Raw genomic sequence first — 20,344 nt, 5'->3', positions numbered from 1 at the left:
TCAGCTCCAATGTTTGGATATACAGCCAGTCACCCTTTCTTCTTACTTGTTCTACTGCAGTATAATATTAACTTGTGCCCATCAAGATGCGTCTGTTGAATTTCAGCGATTTTCATGTGATGTTCTGCATTAAGCACAAACAGCTGCTGATATGCCAAATGAACTTTTATTTTCCTGTGTGAATATCAGACGTTTCCTCTATTTACCTAGGAATAGTCTCACAATGGTTATTGCAAAGAATAGCGTTAATGAATAATTACACTAGTGCATTTTATGTCTCAAGTACTTTCACAATTAGTAAATAAAAATTTACATTTTTCAAAAAGTTCTGCAGTGAATTAGGAAAACTTACCTTGCACTATCAGATGCGTATCTTGTTGAGGTTTGCACCTGAAATATTTGAAGAAATGGCCAGTGATTTACAACTGATGGGACAGTAAGTAAGTAGAATTCTATTAACACCGACCAATATGTGATTGGTCCACAAAATATGCTGTAAGTTAGGCCTGAAAATATCATTAAAGAGGACATGATAAACTGTTGCAGTTAACGAAACAGAATGTTAGTTAGAATTCACTCTCCATTTTCTCACTGTCTTCAGTACTGTAAATAACTACACAAGCCAGTAATTTGGTTGTAGCCATACTTCCTACTAGACACTTCACAAAGGAAAGTGATCAAAACTACGTTTAATCTGTCATTCACTTAAGCCTTGTGTAAAATTTTCTTTCACTTTCTTTCCATTATGAAAACTGCCATTCAGTGACAGATGAATCCATCATAATGAGAGACACAATTTGGGCCTTTGTGCTCTGGGCAGCCCAGACCAACTTGCAGAGGTGAGGAGTGACTACTAAACCCAACCTTAAGTTCACACCCAGAACTACATACAGGCTTGGACCATTAAATATACAAACATTAATAAATATTGGCAAACTCAAAATAGTTTCAGACATTGTAAATGAACAAGTTAAAATTGGCATTACAAAATAACGCATTCACAGATGAAGAAATACTACATTCAGAGAACTGTAGATTCTTCACGGTGAACACTAGGAAGAAATTCGCAGAACTACTCCAGAACTAAACTCTTCATTCAGTCATAAATGGGAATTACGTTGCAAACGGTACCAAATTTTTCATTACCTCCAGAAAGAGTCTCACTCTGTAATAATTCAATATTTGGATGAGAGGTACACGATAATTAATGCACATGCACCAATAAATCCAGAAAACAAGAACAATGCAGAAGGCAAAACAGTCCTCAGAACAATGTTGAGAAGCATCTGATGAAGTTCCAGAGGAAACTTTTATCCTCAAACTGGTACAGAATGGAGATGAGAACATTTTCTGCCTAAACTGCTATTAAATGTATTTATTCACAACTGGAATGTTGACTGCTATGCAATTCTCAAGTGACAGCTTACTATGAACTAAGTCAATGTTATTAAATGTCATGCCTCGTGATTGTGGAGTGGATATTAAGACGTGCAGTATGACATGATTTTGATAGAAATTAGTACACGAAGTACTACCATGGTCTAGGCATACAGATTATGAAGAGTCCCATCTTGTAATGAATATGGAATCTGTAAGCATGGTTTACACAAGGAAAGTATTACCTCAAAAGGAATTATAAAGGATTCAGACATCACACTGAGATACCACTTGAGAATCGTAAAGCTGCCAAATTAATTTTGAAAGAGTACATTCCATAACAGTCCTGGGAGAAAAAGTTTTCATTTATGTATGTCTGCCTGATTGTGGATGTAAGAAGTAAGGAAAAATGGTAAGAAAAAGAGACATTTGGCATACACCACTAAAAAGATATGAGGTGAAAAATAATACGATTTGAGAATATCAGACAGCTTATGTGCAAATAACAAAGCACAATTCCAAAAAGATGATGAATTCCAGAGTCAGACATAGATACCTGTTGAAACTGACCATTACCACTGAATAATAAAAGTACCATTCCTGGCATGGAATAACTGATAACAATGTTCACATAAGATCCTAAGAAATTCCATGAAAAGTTCAAGGAGAAAACAACAGCAGAAATCCTAAAATAGAAGACGTATCAGAGATGGCTTAATACAGGATGGTCCTGTGAAGGGCAGATTGATAAAGGACTAAAGGAGCAAAATACTATTGCAATACATCTGCAAAATTGTAGAAGGCTTATGACTACAAAGCAAGACTGCTTTTATTGAAAATTCTTGAAGAATCTGAAATACAGAAGACAACGTAATTTCTCTTGAAAGAACCACAGCCCCATTTGAGATAAGAACAGACTTTAGCGAAGGCAATGGACTAAATCCATTCTTCTTTCAGACCATACTAGAAAAGTGAAGCAGAGTTCAGAATCTAATACCAGAAGTTGAATACTACTTGGTTAGAAAATGGATAATGTCAAAATTGTCTGTTCAACTTTTGCAGATAACTTAGCAATACTGACAGTGTAGAGGAAGCACAGAACAGAGAGAAAGAAAAACAGAAGGAAAAGCATGACTACTCATCTCTCCTGATAAGAAGCAGTGAAGCAGTAATGGGTAACAACAGGACTGCAACATCCTAATTAAATACGAAGTGTGGGAGGATCAGGGGAAGATCTATGAGAAGTCATGTAGCCAACTGGTGGGGAAAATGGAACCACAAGAAGAAGACTATAAAAGATGGCCTTTGCATTTCAATTAACAGAAGATGTTTATAGTAAAAATTCATTCTCCCAAATTGCAGAACCTCCGACTTGCAAGGCAGTCATTTGGCCAGAATACACATCTGTATCACAAATACTAATAAAATGCTTTTTTCATTCCAGTCTCTGATCACAATATGAACTCCTTAGACGATGACCAGTTTCAGTCTGTAATGACCATCCTCAGATCTTTTTTACACCATGTCCTAAAGTGATACGGCCATAATGGCATCATTGAAACATATAAATATAATCAGCATAGCATTGTCACATATCTAAAATAAGGTGTAGTATAGGCCACATTGCCCACGTAACGATTCAAATACTAATTTTAGAATCAAAAAAAGGTAGTGAAAATTACGAAAAAAGAAAAGATGTTAGGAAACAGAACACCAGCACAAACATTTAAATTCAGAAACAATACAGAGGTATAGGTAAATCTGTAGGAAAATAACTGGAGACAAAATTTGGCAAACAAGGCTAATGAGCATACTGAAAAGAAAAACTGTGCAGCAGTACTAAAACCATTTAAAAAAGAACTTATTGGCTTACAGGAGTGCACAAAGACCTACAAAAAAACTTGTATAAATAATCAAGATATTTAAAACCAAACCAAATACAGAAACAGAATTGAGTTATTAAATTCTCCACAGCAAAACAGTTCCAAAAATACAAGGTAGGAATTGGACGTCAGGTGCATGGAAAGAAAAATGTGTACAGATGAAGGAGTAGGATAAATAAATGTAAAACCTTAGCTGGCTTGTAACATAGCAGGGGAAAAAAATTGTTCCACATTTGTAGTACCTTCTCAATAGAAGCATAGAGATTGTGTATGTACTGCAAACAAGTTATAGCAAGTAGGTCAAAGAGTCTCTGTAAATATGCAGATAATAGTATTTGGAGTGTTTTGTTAGGCTACAGCAGTGCTCAGAAATATTTTGCAGTTGCGTTGTTATGCTGTCAGTACTGCTTGCATGCAGTCACAATAGAGCAACGCATAGTGTCACTCCATCAAGAGCAGCACACTGCTGTGGTTACGTATCTAGTGAACAAGCAACATCATACAACAACAATATACGTATATATTGCTTTAGCTCGAAAGAAGTATGCAACTTGCCTTAATGGTGTGGTATTCATTAACTACTATGACTCAGGTATTCACTCAGTGATTGTTTACTTGTAGAGAACTAGAAGTATAGCAAAACATAACACTTGGTTCATGTGACACTAGCTGTTTTGCATGTCTTCACGATTGGGAGGTAGCAGTGTAGTATTTCTGGAGACTATGGCATATCACAACCACAAACAAGTGTGCACAGTCAATGGCATAAAACAGGAAACAACAGTAACCAATAAGCCAAGGTCAGGTCATCCTTGAAGAAGAGTGAGGAAGAAGGACAGAATGATTTGTAAGTGATCAGCTGCTGCTCCAAGAGAAACATCTGAACAAATCAGGGATGACCTGAGATAACATAATGGACTGTGCCAATGCACATCTACTGCAAAAGTCACTTAGTAACAGGTGATTTACATGATAAATGAGATAAACCCACTCATAAATTCAAAAAATAGGGACAGGATAGAGTTTGCAAGGAAAACACGAACTTGGAATGCCAAAGGTAAGTAAGGTTTTATGGAGTGACAAAAATTAATGTAACTTATTTATTTTCTGATGGTGTCCAGTATACAGGGTGAGTCACTAACTATTGCCACCAAGAATAACTCTGGAAGTATGGTAGGAGTTGAGAAGTTTGTGAGACAAAAGTTGCATGACACAAGGGGGGCCATAATACGACATTGGTTTTTAGTTGCTTCAGAGATATAAAGGTCAATTTTCTTTTTTTAAATGGGATGCTATAGTTTGTTACATATTTTCTGTTAGCAGGTATAGTTACGAATCCAATGTGTAACAGTAAGGTATTTGAAGGTCAACGAAGGTCATAAAGGTGGCATGAATATCCATTTACAGAAGATGTTCGAAGAGATGATCATTGGTATGAATGTTGTGCTGCCATCTTCTTATCATGGACTGAGTGGTGTTCCTTATCACACTGGCACTTATTGAAGCACATCCTCTGACAATTCTCTCTTGCATATCTTCAGGTGTAGTTGGAACATCTTTATACGAATACCTACAAGGAATAATCCACAGAGGCATAAAATCTGGTGAACCAGCCAAACATGACACATCACCTCCGCGTCCAATCCAATGATTTGGGAACTGTCTCTGCAGCTCATTTCTAGCTGTCAGTGAAAAATGTGCCAGACACCCATTATGTTGATACCACATTCTGTTCCTTGTTCCTAAAGATATTTCTTCCAATAACAGACCTAATGTTCCTTGCAGGAATGTGGTGTACTTCCTACTATTAAGACTGACTTCGATGAAATAGGGGCCTATAATTCTGTCGAGAATCCCACACTACACCATCATTGACCATGGTTTCTGGTGCACAACTTGCAGCATTCAATATGGATTTTCAGTTACCCAATAATGCAAATTAACATTTCCATGGTTCATGAATGTGGCCTCATCAATAAATAAAATAAAATTAATAAATGTGTCATCCCTCTCAATCTGACGTTGAGTCTATCAGCAGAATTTAATGTGATGCGTACAGTCCGTACTAGATGATCGTTGGTGAAGACTGGTATGGTAAGGATGATATTTATGGCAATGCAGAACACGAACAACACTACTGTGGCTCATGCAAGATTCCCTTGCGATTTGACATCGGCTTGTTCTTTGAAGGAATACCTCATTCACATTTGCTTGAATCAACGTACTAGTCCTACTGTTCCTGTGAGTGTTGTATTGCAAAACTGTCGAAAGGTTTTTTTACATGTCAGTGGCATGTTAGATGGATATGCCCTAATTGGGGAGTATTTACTATTTGTACAAGATGGGAGGGAGAATTGTAAGAGCAAGTGCTTCGATAAGTGCTGATGTGAAAAGGAATACCACTTAATCCATGATAAGAAGATTGCAGTACTGCATTGATACCAATAGTCATCACTTCTAACACCTTCTGTAAATGGACATTCATGCCACCTTTTTGTTGATCTTCAAAGACCTTATTGTTGCACGTAATTGGATTCATCTTGATAGCCGCTATCAGAAAGTAAGTACCAAACTAAAGCATCCCATTAAAAAACAAAGTTGACCTCCATATCTCTAACGCAACCCAATCTAGCAACAAAACACCAACATCATATTATGGCCCCCGTTGTCCCATGCAACTTTTGTCCGACAAGCTTTTCAGCTACTCCCATACTTCCAGAGTTATTCTAGGTGACAATAGTTACTCACCCTGTATACATTACAAAAAGGGACAAAACAAGGATCAGGTATAGATCACTAAGCATGGTGGTTGAAGTGTCACGTTGTGCAGATGTTTCCTGTACAGTCACATTTTAGAAAAGAATATGATTCCATGTAGGAGACAGAATATGTCACATAATTGGATATGTCAGTAGGTCAATGATTCGAAACACAACTCTGTCTATTTTATAATTCTTTTCAGACCAAAAACTGAAACTTTTTGAGTGCCTAAGCCGGAGCCGGGATCTAAATCCAACTGGACACCTCTGATATGTGCTGAAATGATGTGTTCATGGTATAAGCTACTTAAACAAGGATGAATTTGCTGGTATCTTACTCGACCCATGGTCTGAACACCTAATTGACCTGTTACAAAAGCTTGTGGATTCAATGCCAAATTGATGTGCAGGTGTGATCAAAGCCCCTCTGTATGCATCAAATACTTATTTGTTCTTCAAATCCCAAAAAAGTTTTATTCTTATATACTTAGACCTACAAATTACTTTTGATTCAAAAGAATTACTTCTCTCTTGATGCAACATAACCTTGTTTAAACTTGTACCAAAGAGATCACAATTTCATATTTTTCAATTACCCAATGGCAGCTTTTTCTGTTACACACTTATGTTTATGTAATTGTAATTAATGCTTTCTATAAAACAATTTTGGGTGCTACTGTAATAGGACTGTTTACATGCATGGTGAGATGAAAGGAGCAGATAGTAAACAACAGTGGCAGAGTACAAATACTATTTTGTTCTGCAGATCACTATATGCAATCTGATGACCCTCTGGACAGCAGCAACAATCCTTAAGTACATTTGAAACTTCCTGGCAGATTAAAACTGTGTGCCCGACCGAGACTCAAACTTGGGACCTTTGCCTTTCGCGAGCAAGTGCTCTACCATCTGAGCTACCGAAGCACGACTCACGCCCGGTACTCACAGCTTTACTTCTGCCAGTACCTTGTCTCCTACCTTCCAAACTTTACAGAAGCTCTCCTGCGAACCTGCAAGTTCTGTATTTAACTGTCTCAATTTCTCTTTCACAGAATTTTATAAATGACTACTATAATGATATAGCACAATAAGAGAACTCTTATTCAGTGAGGTGACTTTCCTTTGCTTCAACACACTGTTAATCCATAATTTCATACCAGCCTCATCCATCCAAGCCTTATTGCATATGTGAACACCTGTCAGTATTTCAGAATGTTTTGACATCGTTCAGCACTTAAAAATGATCACTGGATTATGTTTAGTACCGTTAACACAACACTAAAGAACAGTGTAGTGCATTTTTCCAGGTTCACTGTTTTTATAGTTCCCATTTTATCACCTTTCATGGCAAAAATTTTGATACTTAGCACATCAAGTCTTTATTCACTATTTAACTTTGTTCCACACTGGTTTTCTTTCAATGTTGTATAATAATGTGATTGAAAGATAATATTCTCTCTCTTCATACTCTTATGGCATTTTATGAAATGTTTAGGTCTTGGTTTGCATGCTAAGTCCATGACGCTTCATAAACCTGTAGCACCAAACATTTTCACCCTTAATATCTGTTAAGTTCCACTGTAGCACTAGCCTACAAGCATGTATTTGAGTCATTTTTGTAGTAATTCCAATACCATTTAGATGGTGTGCTTGAATCCATTTCAATACATCAGCATCTATTTTTGGTCATTTTGTATTCAGTCCTCTATTTGCACATTTAGCCTTCCTCATGATTTTCAGTTCTCCTTTACTAGCCTGCCAATAGCAAGTGGTTTTTTTCTGTTGCTGGAGGACTGAAATGCTGCTCAGCTGATTTGTTTCCACATTGTTCTGCATATGCTATTACTTTCTATTTATAGCCTGCATCATATGATTACCTTTTATTTTTTTCATTGTGAAAGAAAATATTCTTTTTGCTGATGATACAAATCACTTTCAATTAAAGTTCACTGGCACTTTAGACTGCAATGACGCATCACAGGATAGACAGTGCTGTGGGTTTGTGATTGCGGGGCATGAGGGAGACACTGTTAGCAAGATTGTGAATCCCTGTAACTCATGTTCATTGCACTGGTGCATTGCTGCTGCCAATTGAATCCAATGTTGCTAGATAGAAATAGATTTCCTGCAGCATTGAATATATGGCCATTTTTAAGGCAAACATGAATTTTGACTCAAACACTGGACTTGTTATATTAGTTGGACTATAACATGCATCTCAATTTTGGAGGCAATTTTTTGAAGAAACAAATGAATTTTATAAGCCATAATATATGGTATCAGTTCTTGGCAGCACCATCGGAAATTAATTTGAACAAATAATTAAGGTAATTGAAAATTTGTTGTGCAGTCAAACTTTCAAATACTACAAGTGAGATGGTAATGTGAATCTAACATCAAATGCACAGGATTGATTGACACTGAACATTTCCCATTTAACATTGAAACACAAACATCTATACAATTAATATTTTGCTCTGGTGAACTATGTTCCTCCTAAGCCAAGAGAAATGCCCATAACGTGCTATCCATTGGGATTACTTTCCTGTGAGAAAAGGCTGACAACTGTGAGGCAGTATTTAAATTCACATTCATGCAACTTTTGCACTAGTATCATTGAGGAATTTTAGGACTTTTCCAAGGTCAGTGCTATGATGGCAAGTAGAATTTTTGTCACACATTTAAACATACTCATAAATTCGACAAACGAAAGATGAATGCGGCCAAAATAAGTGAGGGACAGCAATAAACAAAGGATTCAACAAATCAAATATTCTAACTCTGCTGACTGATCTCTCAAAAAAAAAAAATCAGATGCATAGGCAACTGCTAATTTGTCACTTTCCAGCTATAAAATATTATTCACAACTCATACATAGAAAAACACTAAAATTGAATTCAACAGTACTATATCAAACTGTGCATCTCAACTTCTGTAATTAAATATAGCACTGTATAGATTTTCATTAAATAATTTTTATAAACACTGATTACAATAATGCTAAATTGTACTACTGGTAAGCCAAAACTGCCACAAGCATAAACAATACATCAAACTGTACAGTGAATACATAGTTTGTCTGGAACTCAACTGGATCCAGGGTATTACAATTTGACAAAAACTACTGAATCTGACCAGAGCTAAATATACTCCAAAATTCCATACACCAAAAGACAGCATATTTTACACTACACCATTATCTTTATCCTTAGTGAATGTGTGTTAGATACTTTTTTGACAAATTAACTATCATGCAGCATGATCATGATGTGTCCAGTTCAATTGGTTGCAATTCAAACTTGCTAAGTGCTACATAGTAACCTAAAGCACCACGTAAATGAACAGGAAATTACGATCTCACCTGATATGACACATTTGTTTGTATAAAAATATTTCCTTGTATTTACTTACTGTAGCAGTTGCATATGATGGCAGTTTATCATGTTTTCACTTATATTTAATGTAATATTTATCTCTCAATATTTCATAAGGTTCTAAAGTGATCAGCATGGGGAGGTGCTTATCCCAAGCCAGGCTTCACAAAATCCTCACTAGAGTACCAACTAATCCAGGAGGTACATTGAGGATGGAGGATGGGGAATATACAAAGACAGCACATGAGACATTGGAACTGCTCCTCAAAACTCATTTTCTTCAATATGCTCTTGCGGATAACACAGACCAGAATGTGACCCCTGAAAGACAATGGTTCTCAGGCACTCAAAGAGAGGACTGGGAATTGGCCAAGGCGTGTCAATTTCAGTAATATGGTCAAGTCATCTGGCCCAGATGGAATCTTTCCAGTAGGAGAGAATCTTATAAGAGTCCTGTGCAGGTTATTCAGAGTTAGCCTAGCAGTGGGAGTCATTCCCTATGCCTGGAGGGCAGTGAAGGTTGTCTTTATTCCAAAGCCAGGGAGAATTGATCATACGAAGGCCAAGGATATGAGACCAATTAGTCTGGTTAATGTACATGCTGGGGAGAGGAGGTTAACTAGGGCTCCTCTACATTCAAACCAACACACACAACCTGGTATATCAAGTGAGACAGCTCTCCTTCTATATGTTGGGAGGGTGAAGAAAGCACTTTGCTTTCAATTAATAGCCCTCTACATCTTAGTGGGCATTGAGAGGGCTTTTAGGTACACAACCTTTGATTCCATGGTAAGGGCAACAGAGGTGCATGACCTAGTGACCACTATATGTAGGTGTACTAGCGCCATGCTTAGTGGAAGGAGGGTAGGGGCCACATGATGAATGAAAAAATGGTAATTAACACCACTAGAGGTTGTCCACAAGGAGGAGTTTTGTCCACTTTATTGTGGAATGTAGTGGTGAATGAACTCATTGAGAAACTAAATTACAGACAATGCTTTTGCCAAGGATATGCAGATGACCTTGTCATAGTTATACCTGGCAAATATACTGACACAGTTAGGAATATGGCACAAGGTGCACTGGACATTGTGCAAGACTGGTGCATTAAATAGGACCTAAACGTTCATCCTAACAAGACTGTTGTGGTATCAATCATGAAAAAGCATATCCAACACTAAAGCTGGAATCTAAAGCTTTTTGATGAAACTCTACCTGTGAAGGGGATAGTGAAATATCTTGGGATAATCTTAGATGAGAAACAAACATGGACCCCTCACATTAAGAGCATGTGCTCCAAGGTGAATTGTACTCTAGTGAGTACCAGAAGGGCTTGTGGCAAAAACTGGGGCCTAAGATCCTGAGGTATGAACTGGACACACACCACAGTGGTTAGACGGAGGATCTCCTATGCGGTCGTATTGTCGTGGAGGAAGGTACAACAGCAGGTTGCAGCTAAGAGCTTGCTAAGGTGCAGAGACTGGCCTGCTTTGCCGTAACAGGCAGAATTAGTAGTACACCAACATTTTCATGTCTGCATGTGTCTGTGTCTGTGTATATGCGGATGGATATGTGTGTGTGTGTGCGAGTGTATACCTGTCCTTTTTTCCCCCTAAGGTAAGTCTTTCCGCTCCTGGGATTGGAATGACTCCTTACCCTCTCCCTTAAAACCCAAATCCTTTTGCCTTTCCCTCTCCTTCCCTCTTTCCTGATGAGGCAACCGTTGGTTGTGAAAGCTAGAATTTTGTGTGTATGTTTGTGTTTGTTTGTGTGTCTATCGACCTGCCAGCGCTTTTGTTTGGTAAGTCTCATCATCTTTCTTTTTAGATATATTTTTCCCATGTGGAATGTTTCCCTCTATTATATTCATATATATATATATATATATATGTGTGTGTGTGTGTGTGTGTGTGTGTGTGTGTGTGTGTGTGTGTGGTTATAATAGAAGGAAACATTCCACGAAGGAAAAATATACCTAAAAACAAAGATGATGTGACTTACCAAATGAAAGTGCTGGCAGGTCGACAGACACACAAATGATGAGGCAACAGTTTGTTGCGAAAGCTTGAATTTTGTGTGTATGTTTGTGTTCGTTTGTGTGTCTGTCGACCTGCCAGCACTTTCATTTGGTAAGTCACATCATCTTTGTTTTTAGGTATATATATATATATATATATATATATATATATATATATATATATATATAAAGAAAGATGATGAGACTCACCAAACGAAAGTGCTGGCAGGTCGATAGACACACAAACAAACACAAACATACACACAAAATTCAAGCTTTCGCAACAAACTGTTGCCCCATCAGGAAAGAGGGAAGGAGAGGGAAAGACGAAAGGAGGTGGGTTTTAAGGGAGAGGGTAAGGAGTCATTCCAATCCCGGGAGCGGAAAGACTTACCTTAGGGGGAAAAAAGGACAGGTATACACTCGCACACACACACATATCCATCCACACATATGCAGACACAAGCGAACATTGCATTGCATATATGCTACAAAGACCATAGCATCTACATCTATTCAGACAGCCAGGTAGCCCTGAAATCATTGGCAGCTCCTGCAACACGATGTAAGATTATTGCCGAATGTCACAGGGCTCTGGTGGAGCTAGGGGAAGCAATATCATAAACTCAATGTGGGTCCCTGGTCACTCAGGGATCGGTGGCAATGAACAAGCCAACAGATTGGCCAGGATGGGGGCCAAAGACTCCATCTATTTCATCATGGAATATTGTAATGGAGTTCCTCCTTTCAGTACCAGCATCAACATCAAAATGACAGATTTTGGGATGACTAATTTCTGTTGATTTTACACTGTGTAACCACTTAATGGAAAAAAGGCACCTGGACAATGAGATGGCTGTACAATACTGTTCATATTACACTGAACTTGTTCCTTCTCTTACAGCAGCATATCAAATGTCTTGGAGCCCAAGGAAGTTTCCTAGTGATAGGAAGAAGGCACCAATCAATCATATTCTCAACCAGTGTCACCTGATAGATGCACATAATCATAGCAAAATGAAGCATGTGCATGAATAATGCTGTATGGCACATTTCCAAGTTTTTAGGAAATTGACAAAAACAGTTAATAATAATGTAATAGCAGATATTTATTGTTTGCAGATTCAGACTGCTGAAAATAGTTGGTTGTGTTTTTTAAAATTGCACTAAGGATAGGTTTTACAAATTAAATAACTATTAAAATGGAACAACAGTTTACAGCAACTCATTTACAGCATAACTGTACATCACACTCTACTATAATGATAAGGTTGCCTAAAATCTCGAAGTTTTAAATAAAAAATTATAACAAGATACAAACTAATATTTATAATAAACTGATTACTTTGATCTTAAAAAAGTAATAGAACATGAGTTTGTTATCAAGTTGAGACGCAAAGCTGGGACATTACACTCAGCTGGCACCCTGAATGGTTTCATAAAATGCCTTCATTTTGATTCCCTGTGTTTCGACACATCCAATAGATTGCCTTTCATCTCCTTACAAGTTTCAGTACCCCACTGTAAAGCAACCAAAAACCAAAGCACAACAGAATGTCTTTTACTTCATGTTCAAAACCATGGTTCCCAATACAATGTCTTTCACATGGATTAAACACGCTTATGCCTTCAGGATAATCACTGCATAGCTTCAACCAGAGCACAGCAGTAATTTTCAAAGTAGATGCCATTTGAGAACCAGCTCAACTGACCCTATGCCCTTGAAGTCTTCCATCATCTCCTGAATGGTCAACTTTGAAGGTTCTACAAAGCCCTAAGCAAAGACATGCTTCCATTCTAAAGGAGCCATAACTTTTGACACTTTCTTTCCTCAATCATTGTGAAGTTCCTGTTACAAGGTAGGCAATTATGACTCTAACATAAAAACTTTCTATGTATTTCTACAGTACTTGCAGTTGACCAGATAGAAATAAAGTGCAAAAATTCTCCAGTTATTGTTCTGCCCAACATGGTGGTCAGACCATAAAATTAGTTTGTGTTCCATATCTTCTTCAAGCATCACAAATTTAATCAGACAGGAAACTATTTTGGCTGAACCAAACCTTGCACCAGATCCATCCCCTAAATTTACCATGTTAGTTAAGTACCAAAGTCATGAATCACGAAATTATATGACAGCAGCTGTCTCTGGCAGAATACCATGGAATGCGCCAATGTATGACAAAGTAGAACCTGTTGTAGGTCCACACATGTAACATATATATTGTTGTTCCTCTGTAGCCATTTCTGTGTTGTTTTATAGCAGTTTGTAGGCTCAGTCTACTTTTGCATGACAACTGACTAAGTTATATGTTGTGCATTTGTATCTCATCTGAAGCGGAGATCATATAGAATCATTACATTCTGCACAGATTGAGAGTGTGGTACAGACATTCTTTCAAAGATTTATTCTTACTTTGAGAAACTCAAACTGAGTTCCTGAACCAGAGACCTGTCATTTGATATGACGTGTGCCCTATACAAATATTTTCCTCAACCATCTTCAGGAGTGGTCACTCCACTTTGCAGTTTATGTTGAAGAGAGAGTTTTAATTGCTCGATGATGCAGAATAAGTCAAGCAATGTTTTTTGATGCACTTCTTTTGACTGGACTTCATATATGAAAGTAGCTTGTTTCCATGAAGTACCATCTGTCTTACCTTCCTTTCGTCTGGCTGGCACGCCTATTTACGTGGCGTTTATCAAGTAAATTGACTTCATTGTACATCAAGGCATGGTATTTTTTGTACAGCTTTAACTTAATTTACATATTTATGTCCTAGAATCCCTCTTTTGAACACACTTCTGTATTGTGTACATGATCCTGAATCATGCTGCAATATTACTACCCAATAGTCAACTGAAGTATCATACTCCACATTCTCTTTTAATAATACAGCAGTGTGTATTCTAGTTTTCCACAACTAATAAAGACAGAACTGTTGTTAGTTTTATCCATGTTACTTATTTTTACTGTAATATTGTCAGAAGATGCACATAAGGTATGTACTCTACAGGGCACAGATGCTGCCATTCAGGACACATGTTATTCTATGGACGTATGTCCTTTTACAAAACCAATCCAGCATTATTTCACTCACTTGCATTGGTGGCTGTTTCGCAATAACTACTTTTCCTTTTGTGATTTATGTTTCAATCCACCATCACGAAGTCTTTCTCTTAATATCCTGCCCAGTACCCCAAGTTAATTTTCCTTTTATGTGCATTATTTGCACTTTTCAAACCACTTGCTGCAAGTGTCACTTTGCTACACTATGCAATTCTTGTAACACCTTGCAAGCAGGCAATATGATGCTCATCTCACACTGCTCACATAGTGTCCTCCAGTACCCTGTCTCCACTGGTTCCACAACTGCCTCACTGCTAATGCTGCTTTCCTTGTGTGAGCCAAAACATGACAGAATGACCAATAATTCTGCCTCATTTGAACACGAACACACACACACACACACACACACACACACACACACACACAAAAATTCCACATTGTGAAACTGGCAAGGAATAGTGGCACTTGATTACATGTTGCTGTTTCATATGACATCTCTGCACCATGTGCTGTGTAACACTGACCTGTACTATCACACAAAAGATGGCAATACTGGGCCTATGTGCACAGGCATGGTGCAGACCGCTGCTTTGAATGTGTTACTTTTTAGAAACAGTAGTGTATTACAGGGAGTACATAAAGTCCGGGTAAACATTCCATTATTTATTGCACAAGAACCAAACATTGTACACGTATCACACATATGTCATTTTGAAGAGTAACCCCAAAATGTTTTTTTGATTTATACCGCCATAGCTATTGTTTGGTAATTTGCCAATAGTCGGCACTAGTTGCAAACATGGCAAGTTCAGGTGCAGAGCGAGCTTTCTGTGTGTTGGAGTTTCACAAAAACAAGTGCGATACAGCTATTAAACAGATCTTTAGAACCAAGTACGGTAAGAAGCCGCCAACAAGGAACGCCATTTACCAATGACAACAAATTTGTTATGACAGGTTGCTTGTGCCTGGCAAAGAGAAATGGACATCCCAGTGTCAGTGAAATGAATGTGGAGCATGTACGAGAGACATGCTGTGATGGAAATGTCAAGAATTCGATTACCATATTGATGTCTGCTGGGTCAGTCATGGTTCACATACTGAGTGTTTGTAAAAAAAAAAAAAAAAAAAAAAAAAAAAAAAAAAAAAAAAAAAAAAAAAAATTCAGAGTTTGTTTTCAAAATGCAATCTGTATGATACCAGTACACTGTTTAGTTCTTGTGCAATAAATAATTGAAAGTGTTCCTGGACTTTATGTACACCCTATATTTTAACAATATTACTGTATCCATATTCTGAAGCTACATATACACACCTCAAGATGAAAATAAGTAACGTAGCCAATTTCAGAATTATTATGAAATTAAGTTACCTATTTTTGATCTACATTTTGATCATGCCAATTATGTTAAGAACAGTGCACCTCCTGCTAAATGTACTTCACTTTAACAGTGCCAGCTGTAAATTCGAAAGAAACAGAGTGAGGGCTACACTACTACTACTATAACATGACATTCATTCATTTACACTGTGTTTGTGAATTGCAACATAAGAATATTCGAAGTACAGAGATCTCTGTCTCCAGTTACAGGTTAGAAACCACACACTTTTACACAATAATGAAGCATACCAATAGATGGTGCAGGTAGCACTGGTCGATAGCTTGTAGGCTGCTCAACAAGTCAGTACAGAGACGAAACAACATGCCAGGGCACATTGGATGTGCTCACGAGCACAAGAAATGGTGGCCAGCCTTGCAGTCAAAAAACTGCAGCCGTCTGGCAAGGAGTGCTGTTCAATATGTCCTCCCAGAACATATACAAATCCAATGTGACTATCACCCATGGAGCTGTCAGAGTAAACCACTTCATGGTCCTGGTACATGTCAAGAATCGAGAGGAAGTAACAGCAGAGAGCTGCAGGGTTAACTGAGTCATTAGTGCCCAGTGAAAGGTCCAAGCAAAGCTTCAGCCTCGGTGTACATCATGGAGGTGTACATGAATGGATCTTGAGCATAGTTGGTAAAAGCAAGGACTACACTTCAGACAGAAGAGATTGGATGCGAACGGCAGTCTTAAGCCCTGACCTGAGCCTCCGACGAGGGGATGAAATGCCGGGTATGGGAAAAGGAGATGGTGATTTGGATGCTGAGGAGACCTATGAATGTGTGCAACGTAACTGGTGAGCAGTTGTGCATGCCTAACCTTCAATGGAGGGACTCTGGCCTGGTCACTGGACTCGTTCTGAAACCTCCTGTTGCGAGTCAACTGCGTCGAGTAAACATATCGCTGAGGGTGCCAGACAGTAAACCAGTTTCCCATAGTCAAGTCGGGGGGCAGCAGCTTACAGCAATCTGCACCCCAGTTTGTGTTGCTCAGGCACCATGGGGCATTGAGGTGCTGCCAGCACTTCCACTTCAGCTGACCAAGATGAGGAAACCACATCAATCAAGCATCGAAATCCAGTCGCAAGAATCTATATGCCTCCATTACAGTGACTGGATCATCCTTAAGGTAAAGTCCTGGTTCCGGATGAATTGTACGATGACAACAGAAGGGCGTGACACATGACTTTGCAGCTGAAAACTAAAAGCCGTGGGCTACAGCCCATGACTGCACCTTGTGAACGGTTCCCTGTAGGTGCTGCTCAGCAACACCAGTACTGTAGGAGCTGTACGAAATGCAGAAAACATCTGCGTACAGAGAAGGCGAGACTGACGGCCTGACAGCTGCTGCAAGACAGTTAATGGCCACTAAAAAAAAGAGATTCACTCAATACAGAGCCCTGCAGGACCCCATTCTCCTTGGACAGTACAGAGCGATAGGAAATTTTGGATAAAAATCTGGCATGGGCCCCGGAGACCCCACTCGTATAATGTGTCAATGATATGATTTTGCCAGGTCGTGTCATAAGCTTTTCATAAATAAAAAATGACAGCAACCAGGTGTTGGCGTCTGGAAAAGGCTGTTCAGATAGCAGACTCAAGGGAAACTAGATTATCAATGGTAGAGTGACCCTGGCAGAAACCGCCCTGGCATGGAGCCAGTAGGCCACGTGACTCCAGGACTCAACACAACCAACGACTTACCATACTTTCTAACAGTTTACAAAGAACGTTGGTGAGGCTGACGGGCCAATAGTTATCCACATCAAGTGGGTTTTTACCGGGTTTGAGCACTGCAATAATGGTGCTATCCTGCCATTGCGATGGAAAGACGCCATCACACCAGATCCAGTTGAAGATGATAAGGAGATGTCACTTATAGTCGAACAATAGATGTTTCATCATCTGACTGTGGATCTGATCTGGCTCAGGAGCTGTGTCAGGGCAATGTGCAAGGACACTCAGGAACTCCCACTCTGTAAATGGAGCACTATAGGATTCAATGTGACATTCAGTGAACTAGAGCGCTTTCCTTTCCATCCACCATTTGAGGGTGTGGAGGCTCAACCATAATACTCAGCAAAGTGCTCGGCAATTGCCTTTGTGTTGGTAGATAACACGCCACTGATGTTAATGGCAGTAACACTAGTTGTTGTCTGGTACCCACAAACATTTCCTATCTTCTTCTAGACTTAGGAAGGTGACTTATGGCACCAATCGTCGAGACGTACTTCTCCCAACATGCCTATTTCCGTCTTTTTATAAGCTGGTGAATGCGAGCATGAGTCCTTTCAAAGCTATTAGCTGCGCTAGGGAAGGGTGCCGCTTATGTCACTGTAGAGCTCGCTGACGCTTTTTAATGATTTCAATGATTTCTGGCGACCACCAAGGTACTGACTTTCGCCAGGGGCACCATAAAGAACAAGCTGCCACAGAAACGATCGTTTTAGTGACCTGCTCAACTACCACATTGATGGAACCATGTGAGGGAGTTTCAATGGTGACAGCAAAGGTGAAAGCTTCCTAGTCCACATTGTTTAAAGATCATCTTGGTAGACGTCTGGGAGGAATGCTGCTGGGGGGCGACAGGAATATGGGGAAGTGGTCACTACCATTCAAGTCATCATGGGCTCTCTAGTGGACAGATGGGAGAAGTCCTGCGACACAGAGGGTTAAATCAATGGCTGAGTAAGTGCCATGAGCCACACTGAAATGTGTGGGGGGCCCTAGTATTTAAAAGGCAGAGGTCGAGTTTCGAAATCTCTAACTTGGCCAGTAAGCATAGTGCCACCCCACAAGGGGTTATGGACGTTAAAAATCTCCCAAAAGTAAGAAAGGTTTAGGGACTTGATGAATCAGAGCAGCCAATGCTTTCAGGGGTACTGCACCATCTGGAATAGGATATGTGTTGTAGGCAGTTATTTCCTGCTTTGTCCTTATCCTGACAGCCACTGCTTCCAGAGTGGTTTGAAGGGGCATTGGTTAACTGCATACTGAGTTCAGGCCATAGACGCAAACTCCACCTGACACTATTATAGTCGCTACGGTTCTTGTAATATCCCCCATAGCCATGAAGGGCAGGAGTCCACATTTCCAGGAGGGCAATGCAGAAAGCAGGTGTAAAGCTAAACAGTTCCTGTAGCTCAGCCAGGTGGTGGGAAAAGCTGCTGCTGTTCCACTAGAGGATGAGGTTATTGTGAGGCTGGGAAGGCATGAAGCATGCAAGGAGCCAGGTTACACCTCAGGTTCACCTGCTGCCACCAATTGAGTATTTATATCCATTCCTATTGTGGATCATCTGTGTCATCAGCGAGATCCAGGTCCTCAGTAGATGCTGAGATCTCCACCTCATCCGCAGGTACAGAATTGGTAGGTAGTAGTGGTGTTAAGGCCACCAGAGGGTTCTTTTTCTTAGCAGACTTCTTTATTTGTTTGCTCTCTCACTTCTCTTTAGGGGCTTGCTGGGAGGACTTCTCTGAAGTAGCTTCAGGCATGGAGGAAGACCGTGAAGCTCTTTGTCCAGCAGGTTTTGGCTTCTTTAGCCACTGGCGAGTGTCCGCTGTGGCATTAGTGGAGACCTTCGGAGAGAGAGTCCCAAGTGATCGCTTCCACATCAGACGAGCCGGAAGATGCTGTTGCTTCTCTGGCTGGTGGGAGGGGGCCTGGGGGGGGGGGGGGCCTTGCTCCGAAACTAGGTACTCATGACAGTGATGGTAAAATAGCTGCAAATTGCAAATGTGGGCTGTAGTGTCACCGCCAGACACCACACTTGCTAGGTGGTAGCCTTTAAATCGGCCGCGTTCCATTAGTATATGTCGGACCCATGTGTCGCCACTATCAGTGATTGCAGACCGAGCACTGCCACACGGCAGGTCTAGAGACTTCCTAGCACTCGCCCCAGTGGTACAACCGACTTTGCTAGCGATGGTTCACTGACAAAATACGCTCTCATTTGCCGAGACGATAGTTAGCATAGCCTTCAGCTATGTCATTTGCTACGACCTAGCAAGGCGCCATTACCAGTACCTATTGATATTATGAATCATGTACAGTCAAGAGCGACGTTCACCATTTATGGATTAAAGTACTCCACCAGCTACGTCCGTTTTTCTAAATTCTAATTTCCTTGACCTGTTCCAAACCTCATGCTAGCCTGCGTGAGCTTAACCGCGTGCCTTTCGGCTTCCTCTAATAAAACGGTGTTAGCTCTCCTGCCAACCCACAGCATTGGCGACGAGGCAACACTGCGTTCTTAAGTATACTGCCCTGATTTACTTGTGTAATGGCTTCGACACCATCTCCAGATGTACTGTCCGAATTTTATCGCTTACAGAATCAGCAGACGCAGGCCTTACTGGATGCCCTTGGACAGCTCATCCAGGGTCAACGTGCAATGCAAAACGACGCAGCAGCCGCCGCAAACGCAGCCACAACACGCAGTTCCACCAACTTTTCGTCCTTTTGATGCTGCACTGGAAAGCT

The 20,344-nt window shown here is 39.8% G+C and overlaps 1 protein-coding gene across 8 annotated transcripts in view; it reads right to left on the bottom strand.

Annotated features, from left to right (window-relative positions):
* The window catches only part of LOC126108616 (zinc finger protein 99-like), a 107,919-nt gene that overhangs the window by 26,030 nt on the left and 61,545 nt on the right, over positions 1–20,344 (bottom strand). For 7 of the 8 annotated variants that reach the window (XM_049913921.1, XM_049913920.1, XM_049913925.1 and 4 more), the window contains one exon: positions 353–390. The exons of the other annotated variant lie outside the window; for it this stretch is intronic. In XM_049913921.1, coding sequence (XP_049769878.1) covers positions 353–390 — 38 coding nt within the window. The remainder of the gene's footprint in view (positions 1–352; positions 391–20,344) is intronic. 8 annotated transcript variants of the gene reach the window in all.

Source organism: Schistocerca cancellata, chromosome 11, assembly GCF_023864275.1.
Source record: "Schistocerca cancellata isolate TAMUIC-IGC-003103 chromosome 11, iqSchCanc2.1, whole genome shotgun sequence".
Taxonomy (NCBI): Eukaryota; Metazoa; Arthropoda; class Insecta; order Orthoptera; family Acrididae; genus Schistocerca; species Schistocerca cancellata.
This window is presented reverse-complemented; position numbering and strand designations above follow the sequence as displayed.